Source organism: Haemaphysalis longicornis, unplaced genomic scaffold, assembly GCF_048455015.1.
Source record: "Haemaphysalis longicornis isolate Haplotype H1 unplaced genomic scaffold, Haemaphysalis longicornis Haplotype H1 scaffold_9, whole genome shotgun sequence".
Taxonomy (NCBI): Eukaryota; Metazoa; Arthropoda; class Arachnida; order Ixodida; family Ixodidae; genus Haemaphysalis; species Haemaphysalis longicornis.
Window position 1 is genome coordinate 141,909,204 of NW_027526460.1, and position 13,887 is coordinate 141,923,090.

General features: G+C 45.4%; 1 protein-coding gene across 1 annotated transcript in view; it reads left to right on the plus strand.

The window, feature by feature from the left end:
• Chmp1 (charged multivesicular body protein 1) overlaps positions 1–13,017 on the plus strand; it is a 37,307-nt gene extending 24,290 nt beyond the window's left edge. The window contains exon 6 of the mRNA XM_077682488.1: positions 12,733–13,017. Within this exon, the coding sequence (XP_077538614.1) occupies positions 12,733–12,774 (42 nt within the window). The 3' untranslated portion in view covers positions 12,775–13,017. The remainder of the gene's footprint in view (positions 1–12,732) is intronic.
• Positions 13,018–13,887: the final 870 nt, after the last annotated feature.

Sequence of the window (13,887 nt, forward strand, 5' to 3'; positions counted from 1 at the left end):
GTGCCAACACACCACTTGTGAGAAGTCGAAGTCCAAGTGGCCAGCGTACCACCAATTGGAAGCTCCCGTCGAGTTGATGAGCGTGAAAACAGATATGCAATATGTACCTCACGGCAGTGACCAAACTCCTGCTTTACTCACCCGCCCTATCCGAGTTTCCTCGTTTAAGATTACTCTCTCTCTCCCCTGTTCATTGTTTCAACGTCTCTATCACTGCACCGTCAATTCTTCCCATCTTTTACCGCACTTGCCACCTGATTTCTGCTTATGGTGTCTTTCAAAGCCGCATTGTCATTTCGTGCCTTTTTTTTCTGCCTTTTCATCTATCACCGCCTCATGCTATCGCTCATTTCGCTTCCCCTTTCGTCGCCACTAAGTGGCGATCTTGGCAGTTTGGCACTCTCACCTTCTGCCCTCTGAATTCGTGTGGCTGCATTGGCCTTCCCAACATATCTCACAAACACGAGGCTAAAGGCTGGCAGGCTAGCACAGACGCCGTAGCGAGGAGGGGGGTGCACAAAATAGGCTTTTTTTTTTTAGAAACTTGGATTTAAGTTACGGGTTCACAAATTACATGATAATGCGCTAACTATACAATAATTTAAATAAGGTCTTTGCCCACCTGTTGCGCGAGACCGCCTACTAGGGCGGCATTTACCCGCACCCCGATCGTACGACACTTCAGTGCGGTCTTTAAAATAAGAGGAGAGACCAAGGGCCGAGACGTCCCGGTGATGCGATGGTGGTTCTATTAACAAGATGGCGGATGATAGGAACATGAAGCAGCTTGAGCGAGAGCTGCTCACGAGAGATTACGGACCCCGATGATGATATTCGCATCGGTGCCACGATGATGATTAGAAAGTTTCGACACAGTCCTTTGAAAGTAGTTTCACTGTACCAAAGTGCCCCTAGCACCATGGTACAACGTCAACCAGGTAGATAATTCTGAGTTGTGTCCATTTTGAGCTGCCCATATCAGATATTTTTAATCATAGCTGGTGCCAGGCCTTACATATGCAGAAAAATCAATGCCCCACATTGCTTGTTTCGTGTCGTATCCTGTCAGCTGCCTTTAGACAATCAGGGCATGCCAAGATGGACACCTTGAAAGGCACACAAAGTGGACAAAACTCAGAGGGCTGCCCGTGTCAAAGAAACATGCATGACGCTAGAGTTGAGCAAAAATTAACTGGTCACCACAACCGAAAATGAATACAGGGCTCTTGCAGAACGGGAGATGCAGGTCAAAACGTCGCGTTTTTCTTTTCTTTTTTGAGAGAAAAAGTCACTTTTTTGTTTAATGATGCATTATCATTCTCGGACTAGACTATTCTTATTTCTGACAAGTTCAGGTTGAAATTCGCTCCAGAAATTAGTTAAACATTTTTGTAAGTGGACAGTGGCAGTGCAAAAAATCACCAAAAGTCACGAAAAGTCCGCTCCGTTTGCATCCGTCCTACACGGAAGTGTGACGCCGCCCGCCATGTACAGTCGGCTGTGCATGCAATACGGGCCATGTTCTTCAACTTCCACAAGCTGTTGTCTTGTATTTCCACAGAAAATAAAAGAAAAACAAGGAAAAGAATGCACGTGTTGAGCGCTTTGAATCATGTGGCATAGAGTGTGCGGCCGTTATTGGACGGCACCCAAGAGCACTCCGATCCAATGGCCACACACATCCCCGACTAGTACTGGTCGATCATTTTATGAAGCTGTCATGACTTTTTTTTTTTTTCTTTGTAACAATGAGGGGTAGCGTCTGCTTAACCCTTTAATGCCTGAATTATGAAATAGGCCACAAAAAAATTTTTTTTTGTGTGTTTCGGCTTTAATCAGGGACCGTGATCACATTCCACATTTGTTTTATCTGGGGTGCAACTATATCGCCGACTTTTAGGTTTGTCGCGAATTCGCGACAACAGGCACTTAAGCCCATATCTCGAATAGAACTTCATCACCTGCTTTTAGGTTTGTCCTGAATTCGCGACAACTGGCACTTGGGTCAATATGAGGAAGTTTTGCCGCAAGAATAAAGGGGATGTCTGCAGGCCTGCGAAACAATGGCTTCTATGAAAAACATTTATTTCACAGATTCCAAGCCCAAGAAATCAACTGTCTTGAAAATAAAATCCTCGGCTCAAAAATTGATGACAGCATGTCATTTACGGCTGGTGAAAATTGTGGAAGCAGTTCGCATTCTTGTTGAGGCACAGGTGAACGTTGCACTTCGCGCATTTGAAAACCGTTTGTCCTTTGCACCCAGGCCGTTTGCACCGCTGGCGTGTGTTTTCCACAGCCGGCCAGTGACCTGTACTGTCCGTACGGATGCTAGCGACTGGCACGGGTCTCATTGGCCCTCTTTTTTTCTTGCATTCAAGCTTGGCTTCCACAGATGAAGATGACGATCTTCCCCTTTTCTTCACTGTAATGTCTTTGCCCTGCTTCAACAGACATGTGGCAATGTAAAATTTGAATTTGAGGAGGTCCATCCTCTGCTTGACAGGAACACCCACTGAAGCACAGTCACGTCTATAAAGCAGCCAGCTGACAACGACGACCATGTCCACAAAGTGAAAGAAAATCTTGAGATAAAACTTTCTTGACCTAATGTGGATTCTGTAAGATGCAATGAGGGCATCAAGTTGGTCGACGCCTCCCATCGACTTGTTGTAGATGCTAACAGCACTTGGACAGTCAACCTGCACGGTCTTCTTTTGCGTGCGTTCCCACCTGTCTACGGAAGTCACCGGCTGTGCACCTGCAAACGTGCTCAATGTTGTCACCGCTCGGTTGTCGTACCACTTGAGTACAATTATTTTTGAGTCATCAATCACCGTCTCGAACTCTTCAAAGGATCCTCGGCCCTTCTTTTTCAAACTGGCATCGGTAGGCAGAGGGCAACCCTGTAGGCGATTAGCGCGTGCTGTTCCAAGACAGTGTACATCTTTCTTTGCCAAGGCAGTAAAAAGCTTCACTGATGAAAACCAATTATCACAGAAAAGAAGATGGTTTAATCCTGGCTCGATCACTTGGCACAGCTTGAGGACTATATTTCCACTGGCACCAATGTCCGGCTCTCCAGTAACAGCCTCTATCTTCCCTGTGTATATTTCAAATGAATGTACCATTCCCTGAGAGTCGCACAGAAGAAATATCTTGTAACCCCACTTATGACGTCTGCTGGGAATGTACTGCTTCAGGTTACTGCGACCCTTGAATGGAACCATTTGCTCGTCAACACAAAGGGCTTGCGTTTTCGGAATAGACTGAAATTTTGGAAGCAGGGAGTCAATAATTGGTCTCACCTTGAAAAGCCGATCCTTCTGTGGATCGTCGGGCGAGGGCATGTCTTCATTGTTATTGAAATGCAAGCTCGCCTTGATTGCCTCCCAACGATCACGTGACATAGTATCAGCCACCGTGGGGACCCTGCACTCTGCCATCCAGTATAGCCGACTTCTTGGGAGCCTACAGAGCGACATGAATGTGATCGTGCCAAGAAACTGTTCCAGCTCCTCACGAGTCAGTGCCAGCCCTTTGTTTGGGTTTTTTTGCGTTGCAAACAGATTTGTCTGCTGGACGATTTGATCCAGTAAGCAGTCATCAAAAAAGTCTCTGAAATATTCAATAGGTTCTCGCACAGTGTCATTTTCAGGAAGAGTGGTATTCCAGGACGGTATTTCCCGCTGTTCTCGACAGTCTGTTTTTTTCCACTTCACGGTCTGTTTTGCACAGGCAGTTGGCAAAGCCACCACGTCACCGTTTTCATCTTCACTGCTAGACGAAGACTCTCCCAAGGGCGCAGCCCGTGCTTGTGCATACGGATCGTAGTCAACATCGTCGTCATCACTGTCACTAAGACAGCTATCGTCACTCTTATCCTCAGGTGGCAGTCGTGTGCGAAGCCCTTTTCTTCCATAGAACGATCCAACGTCCATCCTCTGCCAAAAAATAAAAAAAAAAACGTCATACCTGCAGTCACCGCGAAGTGCCAAAATGGCCGAGTGTCACGAATTCGCGACATACCACGAAAGGAAGAAGCATGCAACAAAAAACACAGTTTTAGAGAATGTAGCAGCTTATGGGCAGTCTCTTGAATGCGTGCCAATAGGGTAAAAGATTTGGGGAGCTTGTACTCACTTTGGTTAGGAAGAAACCGACGAAGAAGTGAGAGCTGTTTCACGTGGCTCGCGCTTCCCGCCAACCGATAGCACAGAACTGGCAGGATGCTGATAGATCTACTGGGTTCTAATTTTCAACATCTTGTACTAGATGGCGATACATGCCTGGAGCGCAACCACCCCCTCTTTGAATGAAACACATGACAGCCGCCGCTGAAGTGCCTAAATGGCCGAGTGTCGCGAATTCGCGACATACCAGAAAAGCATGAAGCCTGCAACAAAAAACGTATTTTGATTCAATGTAACACCTTATGGACAGCCTCTGGAATTCGTGCAAATAGAAAAAAAAATTCGGAGAGCTTGTGCTCACTTTGGTTAGGCAGAAAACGACGAAGAAGTGGAAGCTGTCACACGTGGCTCGCCCTGTCCGCCAACCGACAGACATTCTGGGTTCTTATTTTCAACAACTTATACCAGATGGCGCTACATGTCTGGAACGCAACCACCACATCTGCTGCAAACACATGACAGCCGCCGCTGATGGCAGCAAAGGTTGCGCGAGTTGCCTGGCCAGCTTATTCAGTATGTCGCGAATTCGCGACAACTGTGATCTTTACATTTTCCAACACTATGAACCCTGGTGAGTGCAATAAGACAATCAGTTTTTTTATTCATCGCTTGGAACTGATTTTACCGCTCATTAAACTTCAGTGTTTGAAGTTGGCACTCAAAATGGCTCCTTGCCAGTGTTGCCACCAAGGTTTAACGAGCTGTAAAATTAGTTTCAAGCGACGCATCAAAAAACTAATTGTCTTATTGCACTCACCAGTGTTCATAGTATTAGAAAATGTAAAGATTACAGTTTTCTTACCAACACAGTTTTGTCTATTGTTCCTCCAAAAATGGTTAATTACCTTTAATTATCTCGGGACCTAATTGACCAACAAAAAAAATAATGCCATATTTGAAATCAGTGGGGGAAGAGCAGCAAGTCTGACAAGTTTCACAGAGTTTACTCAAAAATTAAAAAAGTTTTTTTAAGAGCAGTGTCCCCCCTTAATTGATAAAAAGTGAAGGTACATTGTAGGAGCGTGTTTTTTTTTTCCGTAATTAGTGAGAATGCGGTGTACTACGCATTTTTCAATACAGCGCAGAGGTCTTTGTTTTATGTTGTCAACTTTTAAGTTATTTGAAAAGTAATGTTTGCAAAGCACATTGAAGATGAACTGTTTATCAAGAAGCGGCATTTCAAATTGATGCGTGATTAAACATTTGTCCTCCCGGTAAATGTGTGTTTCAAATGAAATGCTACGGGATATTCTTTGTTTTATGCGGTGTAAGATGTTTAGTTGGTATTCTGAGGCATGGCTGTAGATTGTTAATCCGTACTTTGCTACTGATTCTCCCAACGATTTGTACACAATTATTTTTTTGTTGTTGTTAAGCTGTCGGATGTAAATGGTAAGAATTGCACACTACCTGTAAGCACTTTGCTACTTCTTGAACGTGTGTATCCCAAGCCAATGACTCATTAAATGTTCAACATAGATACTGCACAGCACTTGGCAGTGACTTAGTTGGACAGAAGCATTGGTGGCAGTGGCTGGAATGTAAATAAATAGGCATTGATAGCGCGAGATGTTTATGTGGCCGTTGAAGGCAAAGTAGGTTTGTTTTTGATTTGTTAATGGAAATACAATTGGATAATAGCCCAGTCAAGCAAATAGCATATAGTATATCAGTTTTAACATTTCTTGCGGGTTCATTATGCAAGTTGCTTGGTAAGGCCTGTGTCGTCAGCATACATATGAATTTTCGATTTTAGTAGTATACTAAGATCATTAACATAAATATTAAGCAAAACAGTTCCTAGCACAGATCCCTGTGGTATACCAAAATTCGCGGCCCTGTTTTTTCTTAGGGAAATGCCTACTTTAACGCACTGTACCCGATTGCAGAAATAATTGTTAAATAATAACAAATAAGAGCCTCTGAAACTAATATCATACAATTTGTGCAATAGTAGTTGTTGGTCAGTGGTATTGGATGCCTTTCATAAATATACAAACAACAAAAGAAAATATTACTATCCAGTTTACAACAGATGAAGTCATTAAAGTCTTCTAATAGTGTAATCATGCTTATTCTGCTACGGAACCCGAACTGGGCAGGATTTAGTTAGTTATACAGTCGATTCCGGATATATCGAACTCCTAGGGGATCGCAAAATATAGTTTAATACACATATCTATAATTCGAAATATAAAATAGGCCTACAGTTGATCCGAGATAATATATTGAACTCCTAGGGGATTGCAAAATATAGTTTGATACACATATCTATTACTCGAAATGTAAAATATGGTATGCCTACCTGAAGCTCAGCTTATCTGGAAACCTCGGAACATCAGTGAGGGCTTTCCGAGGTCGTGACAGGCGGTAGCTTATCAGCGTGTTCTTCGAAGCACAGAAAATAAGGTGCACTGCACTTTATTTAGCCTGAAAAAAGTTTGCGAGCTGGGCTTGCTTCTTTGTCTGTGGCCATTCTGCGGACAACCACTGTTCAATGCTAGTATTGCTCCTAGTTGCCCCACTTTTGCCCAAGGGGGTCTTCACGACGGTACCGTAGTGGTTTTTGAAGCGTTTCTGCCATCTGGGGCCATCAGTGAAGTCTTCTTCCAATACTGTCGCAAACCATTTCGTCTTTTCCATGTGCGTCCGGCCATCAACGGGAATGTTTTTTGCACGAGTCTCTAAGAACCATGCTTATAGGGAACACACGACACGCTTCAGAACAACCATACTGCGCTGCCTTTGCCTACACGATAGCTTTGTTGCGCAATATCAGGCTAAAAGTTCTAGCCACTCCGGGTGGCGCTGCAATCGAAGACTTCTTTTCCCCGGCCTCCATTGATAGAATGATGTCCACCTTTGTTGCCAAATCCAAATCCTTTCATTTTTTTTGTGTCCATGGCTCCGGAAAGTGTGGAACACGCACCTTGCCGCACCTGAGTCCCTGCGCTAGCAGACCCACCACTGGCCAAGCGTGATCATCACTCAAGCAGGCTCAAACACACGGAAACCAAGTGCTTATGGCCGGTTTCAAATTCAAATTCAAAATCAAATTCAAATTTATTTTTTCTCTCAACATAATATAATGTCGATGGTCTCCCTGGCAAGAAAGCTGTTGCTACAGCTTTCGGCAGCTCAATGACGATCGGCAGCTCAATGACGACTGTTGAAAGTACAATGCGATTATAACGAGGGATACAGCATGACAGTACCTTTGAGAAGGCCAATAAACATCACAAAAGAATAAAAAATAAAATCAATAAAATACTTGTATAACGAGCTTGAGCGCATTGGTTCGGCGTCACATAATCATGTAAAGGTAAAAGAACAGATCAGACAATTCACGCATATTTACACAACAATATAGCAAATAGAATTGAAAAACGATCATTTCCGACAAACGCATCACGTAAGGAAGCACGTGTTAGTGTTCCATAATTGCCGCTAATTACCTGTAATTTATTTAATATGCTTGGAATGTTGTATTCCAATGACTGCCAAAGATAATTGGTTCGTGGGCATGGAATGAGCCATATCCCCGAGCCACGAGTTGTATAAGTGCTAATTCGTAGATCTAGACCACATAATTGTGTTAAGAATTGCTTAAATTTATCATTTGAAAAGTGTAATTGATATAGCAGACGGTAGGAATAAAGCTGCCTAATATTGATTATTCGATGCTGCTCAAACAGTTGCTTAGTCGGATGAAGATACTGGACGTTATTCACACATCTGATAGCTTTCTTTTCTAACAGCAGTAACGTGTTTATATTTTTCTTGGTTGTTGTGGCCCAAACTAACGTACAGTAATTAAGGTGTGACCGGAAAAGTGAATGGTATATTTGAAGTTTAATGTTCAGCGGGAAGAAGTCGCGGCATCAGTACAATGCACCCACTGCGCATGACAGTTTTTTTTTTCCAGTAATTCAACATGGACGTCCCATGTCGTGCGGTGCGAGAGCACCACCCCCAATACTTTGTGCTGCTTAACACTGTCGATTTGCGAGGCCCCCAAGATCAAGTCTTCGCTTACATATACATTTTTATTTTTAGGCGCGAATAAAATGCATTTGGTTTTCTTTGCATTAATTTTTAAACAGTTATCATTCGACCAAGCGTGTAATTGTGTTAAGGTAGAATTGGCGGCGGAAAACAGGCAGGTTGCGTCAGCATTGCTAATAAATAAACTAGTATCATCTGCGTACAACACAAATTCGGCTTGTTTATCAATAGAAATTACATTAACATACACATTGAATAAAACCGGTCCCAGAACACTTCCTTGCGGTACATCGCACAATATCTTCCGAAATGAAGACGCATAGCCATTGTGCTCAACACATTGCTCCGTATTAGACTTATAAGATTGCATAAGCGCGTGTGCAAGACACCACGGATTTCATACTTGTGAAGCTTTTGCAGAAGAATTTCATGATGCAGGGAATCAAATGCCTTGCTGTAGTCGATGAATATTGCAAGTGTAAGTTTGGAGGCTTCGATGTATTTTAATATTATTTCTTTCTGCAAGAGCAGCACAGACTCGGTGGAGCAGCCTTTCCTGAAACCATGCTGGCGTTCGTACAAAATGTTATGCTTAGAAAAAAAGCTTTCAGGCCGCGCCAAAATAATTTGTTTGAAACCCTTTGATAGCACTGGTAGGACAGATATGGGTCTATAGTTAGAGGCATTGTTCTTGTCACCACCCTTAAATATAACAGACACTTTAGTGCATTTCATTTTGTGCGGAAAGCAACCAGACTCGATTGCAAGGTTAAATATAAAGACTAGATACGGGCAAACAAGGTCGAGGATGTGTTTTACGGGTTTAATCTGCATGCTTTCAATGCCGAGGGCTTTGCTGTTTTTAAGTGACATAAAAGCTTGATTAACTTCCGAGCTGTCTGTTGGTTTCAAGAAAGCAGTTTCGGGAACATGGTGGTCGAGAGTACATGGCATGGGGTTGGGGACGTAATGTTAGCATTTGCATTGATGAAGTGATCGTTGAAGTGTTCAGAAAGTGCTGTTGCAGTAAGGGTCTCGCCACGAATAGTTAGTTCTGATGTTTCCGTCATCCCGGTGCGTTTCCCCAGTGCGTCATTTATCATTTTCCATGTCTGATCAGGACGGGATGCGTCAGAAAATAGCTGTTGATAATACTGGGCTTTGGCCTTCCATAGTTTGGCGGTCAAACAATTGCGGAGTGTTTTAAATGCTTTATGCGCCGCCAAGGTGCGCGTTTTTAAAAATAAGCCATGAAGCTTGTTCTTTTCTCGTATCATTTTTAGTTGATCAGGCGCAATCCGCGGTTTTCTGATACACTTTCTGGCTCTGAAGGATTTTATCGGAAAACAGGCGTTGTAGTTTCTAGCGAAGATTGCTAAAAATTCATTGTAAGCGCCGTCTGCGGTACTATGCTTAAGAACGGGTGTCCAGTCGCTTTCGCGAATTTTGTTTCTGAACTGATCCAACCTGCACTCATTTATGCTCTGGTAAGTTACTTTGGGGGGAGAGGGATTACAACGACTATCGCAAGAGGAATACGCTATGAATATCGGACAGTGGTCGCTTAAGTCACAATTGATAGTGCCAGCTGCTGTCACGGGCGTGTCGGTGTTGGTCACAAGAAGGTCAAGGATTGTTGAACTTGTTAACGTCACGCGGGTTGGCGTTTTAATGACATTTTTAAAGCCACAGGCAGTCAAAACGTTTATTAATTTTTTTTGAATGAGTGGTCTCAGCAAGAAGGTTAATGTTGAAATCCCCACCAAGAATTAATCGAAGCCTTTTAAATGAAGCGTATTCAAGCAGCTCGTCCACAAATTCTATAAAAGTATTTGTATCGCCGCTGGGTGGTCGATATAGAACAGATACAAGTGTGTTCATGTCTTTCAACACTCAGCACCTCGTAGTCTTTGGATACCACAGTAAACTGCGGTATCTGGTCGTAGCAACTAGAAATGGATGTAAAGATGGCAACACCAGCCCCACACTTGTCGGATCGGTTCGCTAAAAATTGCTTGTAGCCCGGTAAAGAAGGTGGATTATTGAATGAGCTAAACCACGTTTCCGTAAGCATGATAATGTTGAAACGAAACGCGAATTGGCTAAGAAAGAAAGTGAATTGGTCATATTTGTTTGTAAGAGAGCGGGCATTCAGGTGAATAATAGAGGTTGTCTTTGCTGGCGGAGCACATAGTGTTGCAGATTCAGGATCAACAAATTCTTGATACAACATTTGGCCAAAAAGACGGAAAATCCGTGCAGCTGTTGAGTTAGCTACGCGATCTTGGAAAGATCAGCCACTACTGTGACGATGTGTTGAAGCACGCTGCGCTCATGCTTTCGGGCAAAGATCTTTCCGTTTCGCGTCCAGACGAAACGCCAGTTGTGCTCTCGCTTCCTTGCTATGGCCATACCCAGCAGCCGCTTAATACTCTGGCACAAGTGCTCGTTAATGTAAATGGGGACCCCGCCACCTGTACCGCCATCAGCGTTAGTGCTGTCACCCTGCTCACCAGCCAGGCGCAAGGAGCCGTTGGTGATGTGTTTTTTCCGTGCCTTTTCAAGCACACAATCCCGCTGCTGTTGGCTCTTGAATTGGACAATGATATTTTTTAAATGCAGAGCATTTCAGTAACTCACGATGTCACCCGCGTTGGCGTCCGTAGTCCGCACGCTCACTGCGCATGCGCGTCGAGTCGAGGCGATAGCGAACACTGTTTTGCGAGGGGCATTGGATTGGATTCGAACACTCTCTCGCGAGGGGCATTGGATTGGATTCGATTGGATTGGCTTGGATTGACTTGGCTTGGCTTGGCTTGGATTTGGATTGGATTGGATTAAAGTGGATTGTGTTGGATTGTGTTGCGTCATATCCGCGGCACGTTGCGTCATAGCCGCGGCAGACGCGCTGGGGCCGGCGCATGTGCAGTACTCTCTCTTCCGCGATTTCCTCTCCTTCGGGCGCGCTGCGCATATAACCGGTGTGCCGTTCTCCGGCGAAGCAACATCTGCGCTTGGCTCAAACACCTAGAGTCCACGCCGCTTTACAAGTACGCCAACGTCGTCGACTGGGACCAGCTTACGCAGTCCCCTCAACGTATATAAGCGGCGGAGCGCGCGTTCGGAATTCAGTCAAGGGCGTCTTTGCTTGGCTTTCGCTTGACGTGACGCTTTGCTTGACTCGAGTAGATGCGACGCATTTACTCGAGTTCCCACCGTGGGAAGATGCGGGCGGCTTTTTTCAGTCCCACGTGTGGGCACACGGTGACCTGCGTCTTTGTCTGACAGCAATACGGGCTCTTCCAAAACCGTGCACACCCTCTGCACAAGTTCTACGACATCCTCTGAATCCGTCTCGCCAACACCCTTGAACTCTAGATTACATCTTCGAGACTGCTGGTCACACTGCGTAAGCTTTGCGTCGAGATCTTTAATCTGCTGTGCATTTTCAGTGCATTTTTGCCGAAGGCACTCATTTTCCTTCTTTAGTTCCTTATTTTCTGCGACGACTGCACTCAGTTCCTTTTTGAAATTTTCAAACTGTGCGTTTATGAATTTCATGCTTTTCACCATCTCCCAGAACTCTGCCCGCAAATCACGGTTTTCACTGCGGCTGCCCCTGTCTGACGAATTTGCATCTTTCATTATTGCAAAAAGAACAGTAGAGTGACTTTTTCAAACAGTACAGAGGTGAAATGCAACACAAGCAAGGTATTTGGCAGCACTGACGACGCTCTCTCAAACAGGGAAGCCGAAAATATGACGTCGTCGGAACCAACCTGCGCAAAGCAATTTCGAAGTGTCAGCGCAGTGCTTCCATGCGTCGTCCGTGCTGCCCAAAGTGCTGGTCCAAGAGCAGAGGCTGCTTTATAAAGGCTGAAGTCGACGTCAGACCCCCTTGCGGTGATCAGCAGTCGACGAAACAGGCCCGCTTGCTTGATGATGACCACCAGTGGTGACGGTGCTGTGCTGGGTCAGATTCACCCACGTTGAAGGCACACGTGCAAGGACGCGTTACAACAAAAACCTGCACAAAGCAATTTCGAAGTGTCAGCGCAGTGCTTCCATGCGTCATCCGTGCTGCCAAGTGCTGGTCCTTGGCAGCATGGACTGGCAGCACAGCACCGTCACCACTGGTGGTCATCATCAAGCAAGCGGGCCTCCGGTCAAAGAACTCCGGTCTTTCTTTACTAGCCCTTCGCACGCTATCACTACTGCGTTCTCATTACCATGCGGGCAGGTGTCGAAGGTCTCTCACCTTACACGATGGCATTTCCCTCTCACCAAGCGTGGAAGCGCGTGGGAGAAGCCATTTCCGGATCTCCATCAGGAGGAGTGCACTTTCAGGAGCACTTGCAACACGGCGCCCCGATATATCGAACGTGCCAGTAACCGGGAATTCGATACACGAGTGCAACAGCGCTGTACTTTTGCATGGGATTTCCAAGGGGTCTGTTCGATATACACAATAATTTTACATTTCCAGGTACGATATATCTGGGACCGACCGTATTTGCCTTGCCTTGTTGTGCAGGACGAGCTGACACAGCGCCTGGCCAAGCTGCGGCAGCTCTGATGAATCCCCCGGGGAAAAGCCTGCGCTGGCTCAAAATCTCCCGCTGGACATGTCGCTTCTCTTCTTTTTTATGCTGGCCCTGTGCTGCTTGTCGCGAGAGCAGCGGAGCGCGCGTGTCCTGGTGGGCTCACTGCAGAGTCCTGCTACCAAGGAGACCCTGTCCTTGTATAGTTTGCTTCCTTTTTTGCTTGTATGTAAATAAAATTGGCAGCAGCACCAGACCAAGGTTGCTGCCACCTCTCAGTGAAGCGCATTGCCTGCCTGTGGTGCCTTGTCTCTTTCACAAAGAACTTGGCTTCTGAGCTTGGACACTAAGTGGTAGTAGCACTGCTGGCTCTTGGAGAATGTCTTTCATGTAATGGGCAACAGCTTCAGAAAAAAAAAGCGCAGAACACACCATGCTGTAGGTCGCTCAACCGAATAAAGTGAGCTTGGACAGTAGCAGGAGGTGTCAGTGGACAAAACAAAAGTAACCACATTTTTGCGGCTGTAATTGCACTGTTTCTAGGGTAGAAAGCATTGTATGATTTGCTACCGCTACTACAACTGTTTGTGATGATGATGTTTTAGAGCTGCACTAGAATTGGAGGACTTTTCCGCGACTGTGTGCACTTCTGTAGGTGCAAGGATTGTTGCAGTGGTATTGCCAAGTAGACTGCTCCTTTCTTGGGGATATTAGGTGCCGAGTAGCTTGGGACCGCACATGTCCATCCGCGTCCATGCGCATAGCATTTACAATCCAAAAAAATCACAGGCACCAGCAGGATTCGAGCCTGTGTCTGGTAGACCAGACAGAGTTAGTGTCAGTCGTCTTGCCCATTGGGCTACGACCGTAAGTTAGTACCCGAGAGTCAAACGGCTTACTCACTCGCCTGTAATGGTGCGGAGTACCTTAGGACCTCCCAATGTCCGTCCGCGTCCATCCGTGCGCACACCACCATCAAGCGAAAATCAAGCGAAATTCGATTTGAGCCGTGAGTTGCAGTTTCATTTAGGGAATAATCAAGGTGCAACTCGCGGATCAAGTCAAATGACGGTCGGGGCGCAACTTGGATGTCATTTCGAGTCTCCGTACTCCGCACCCTTGCCATCATCCACGGAGTGGAGATGCTG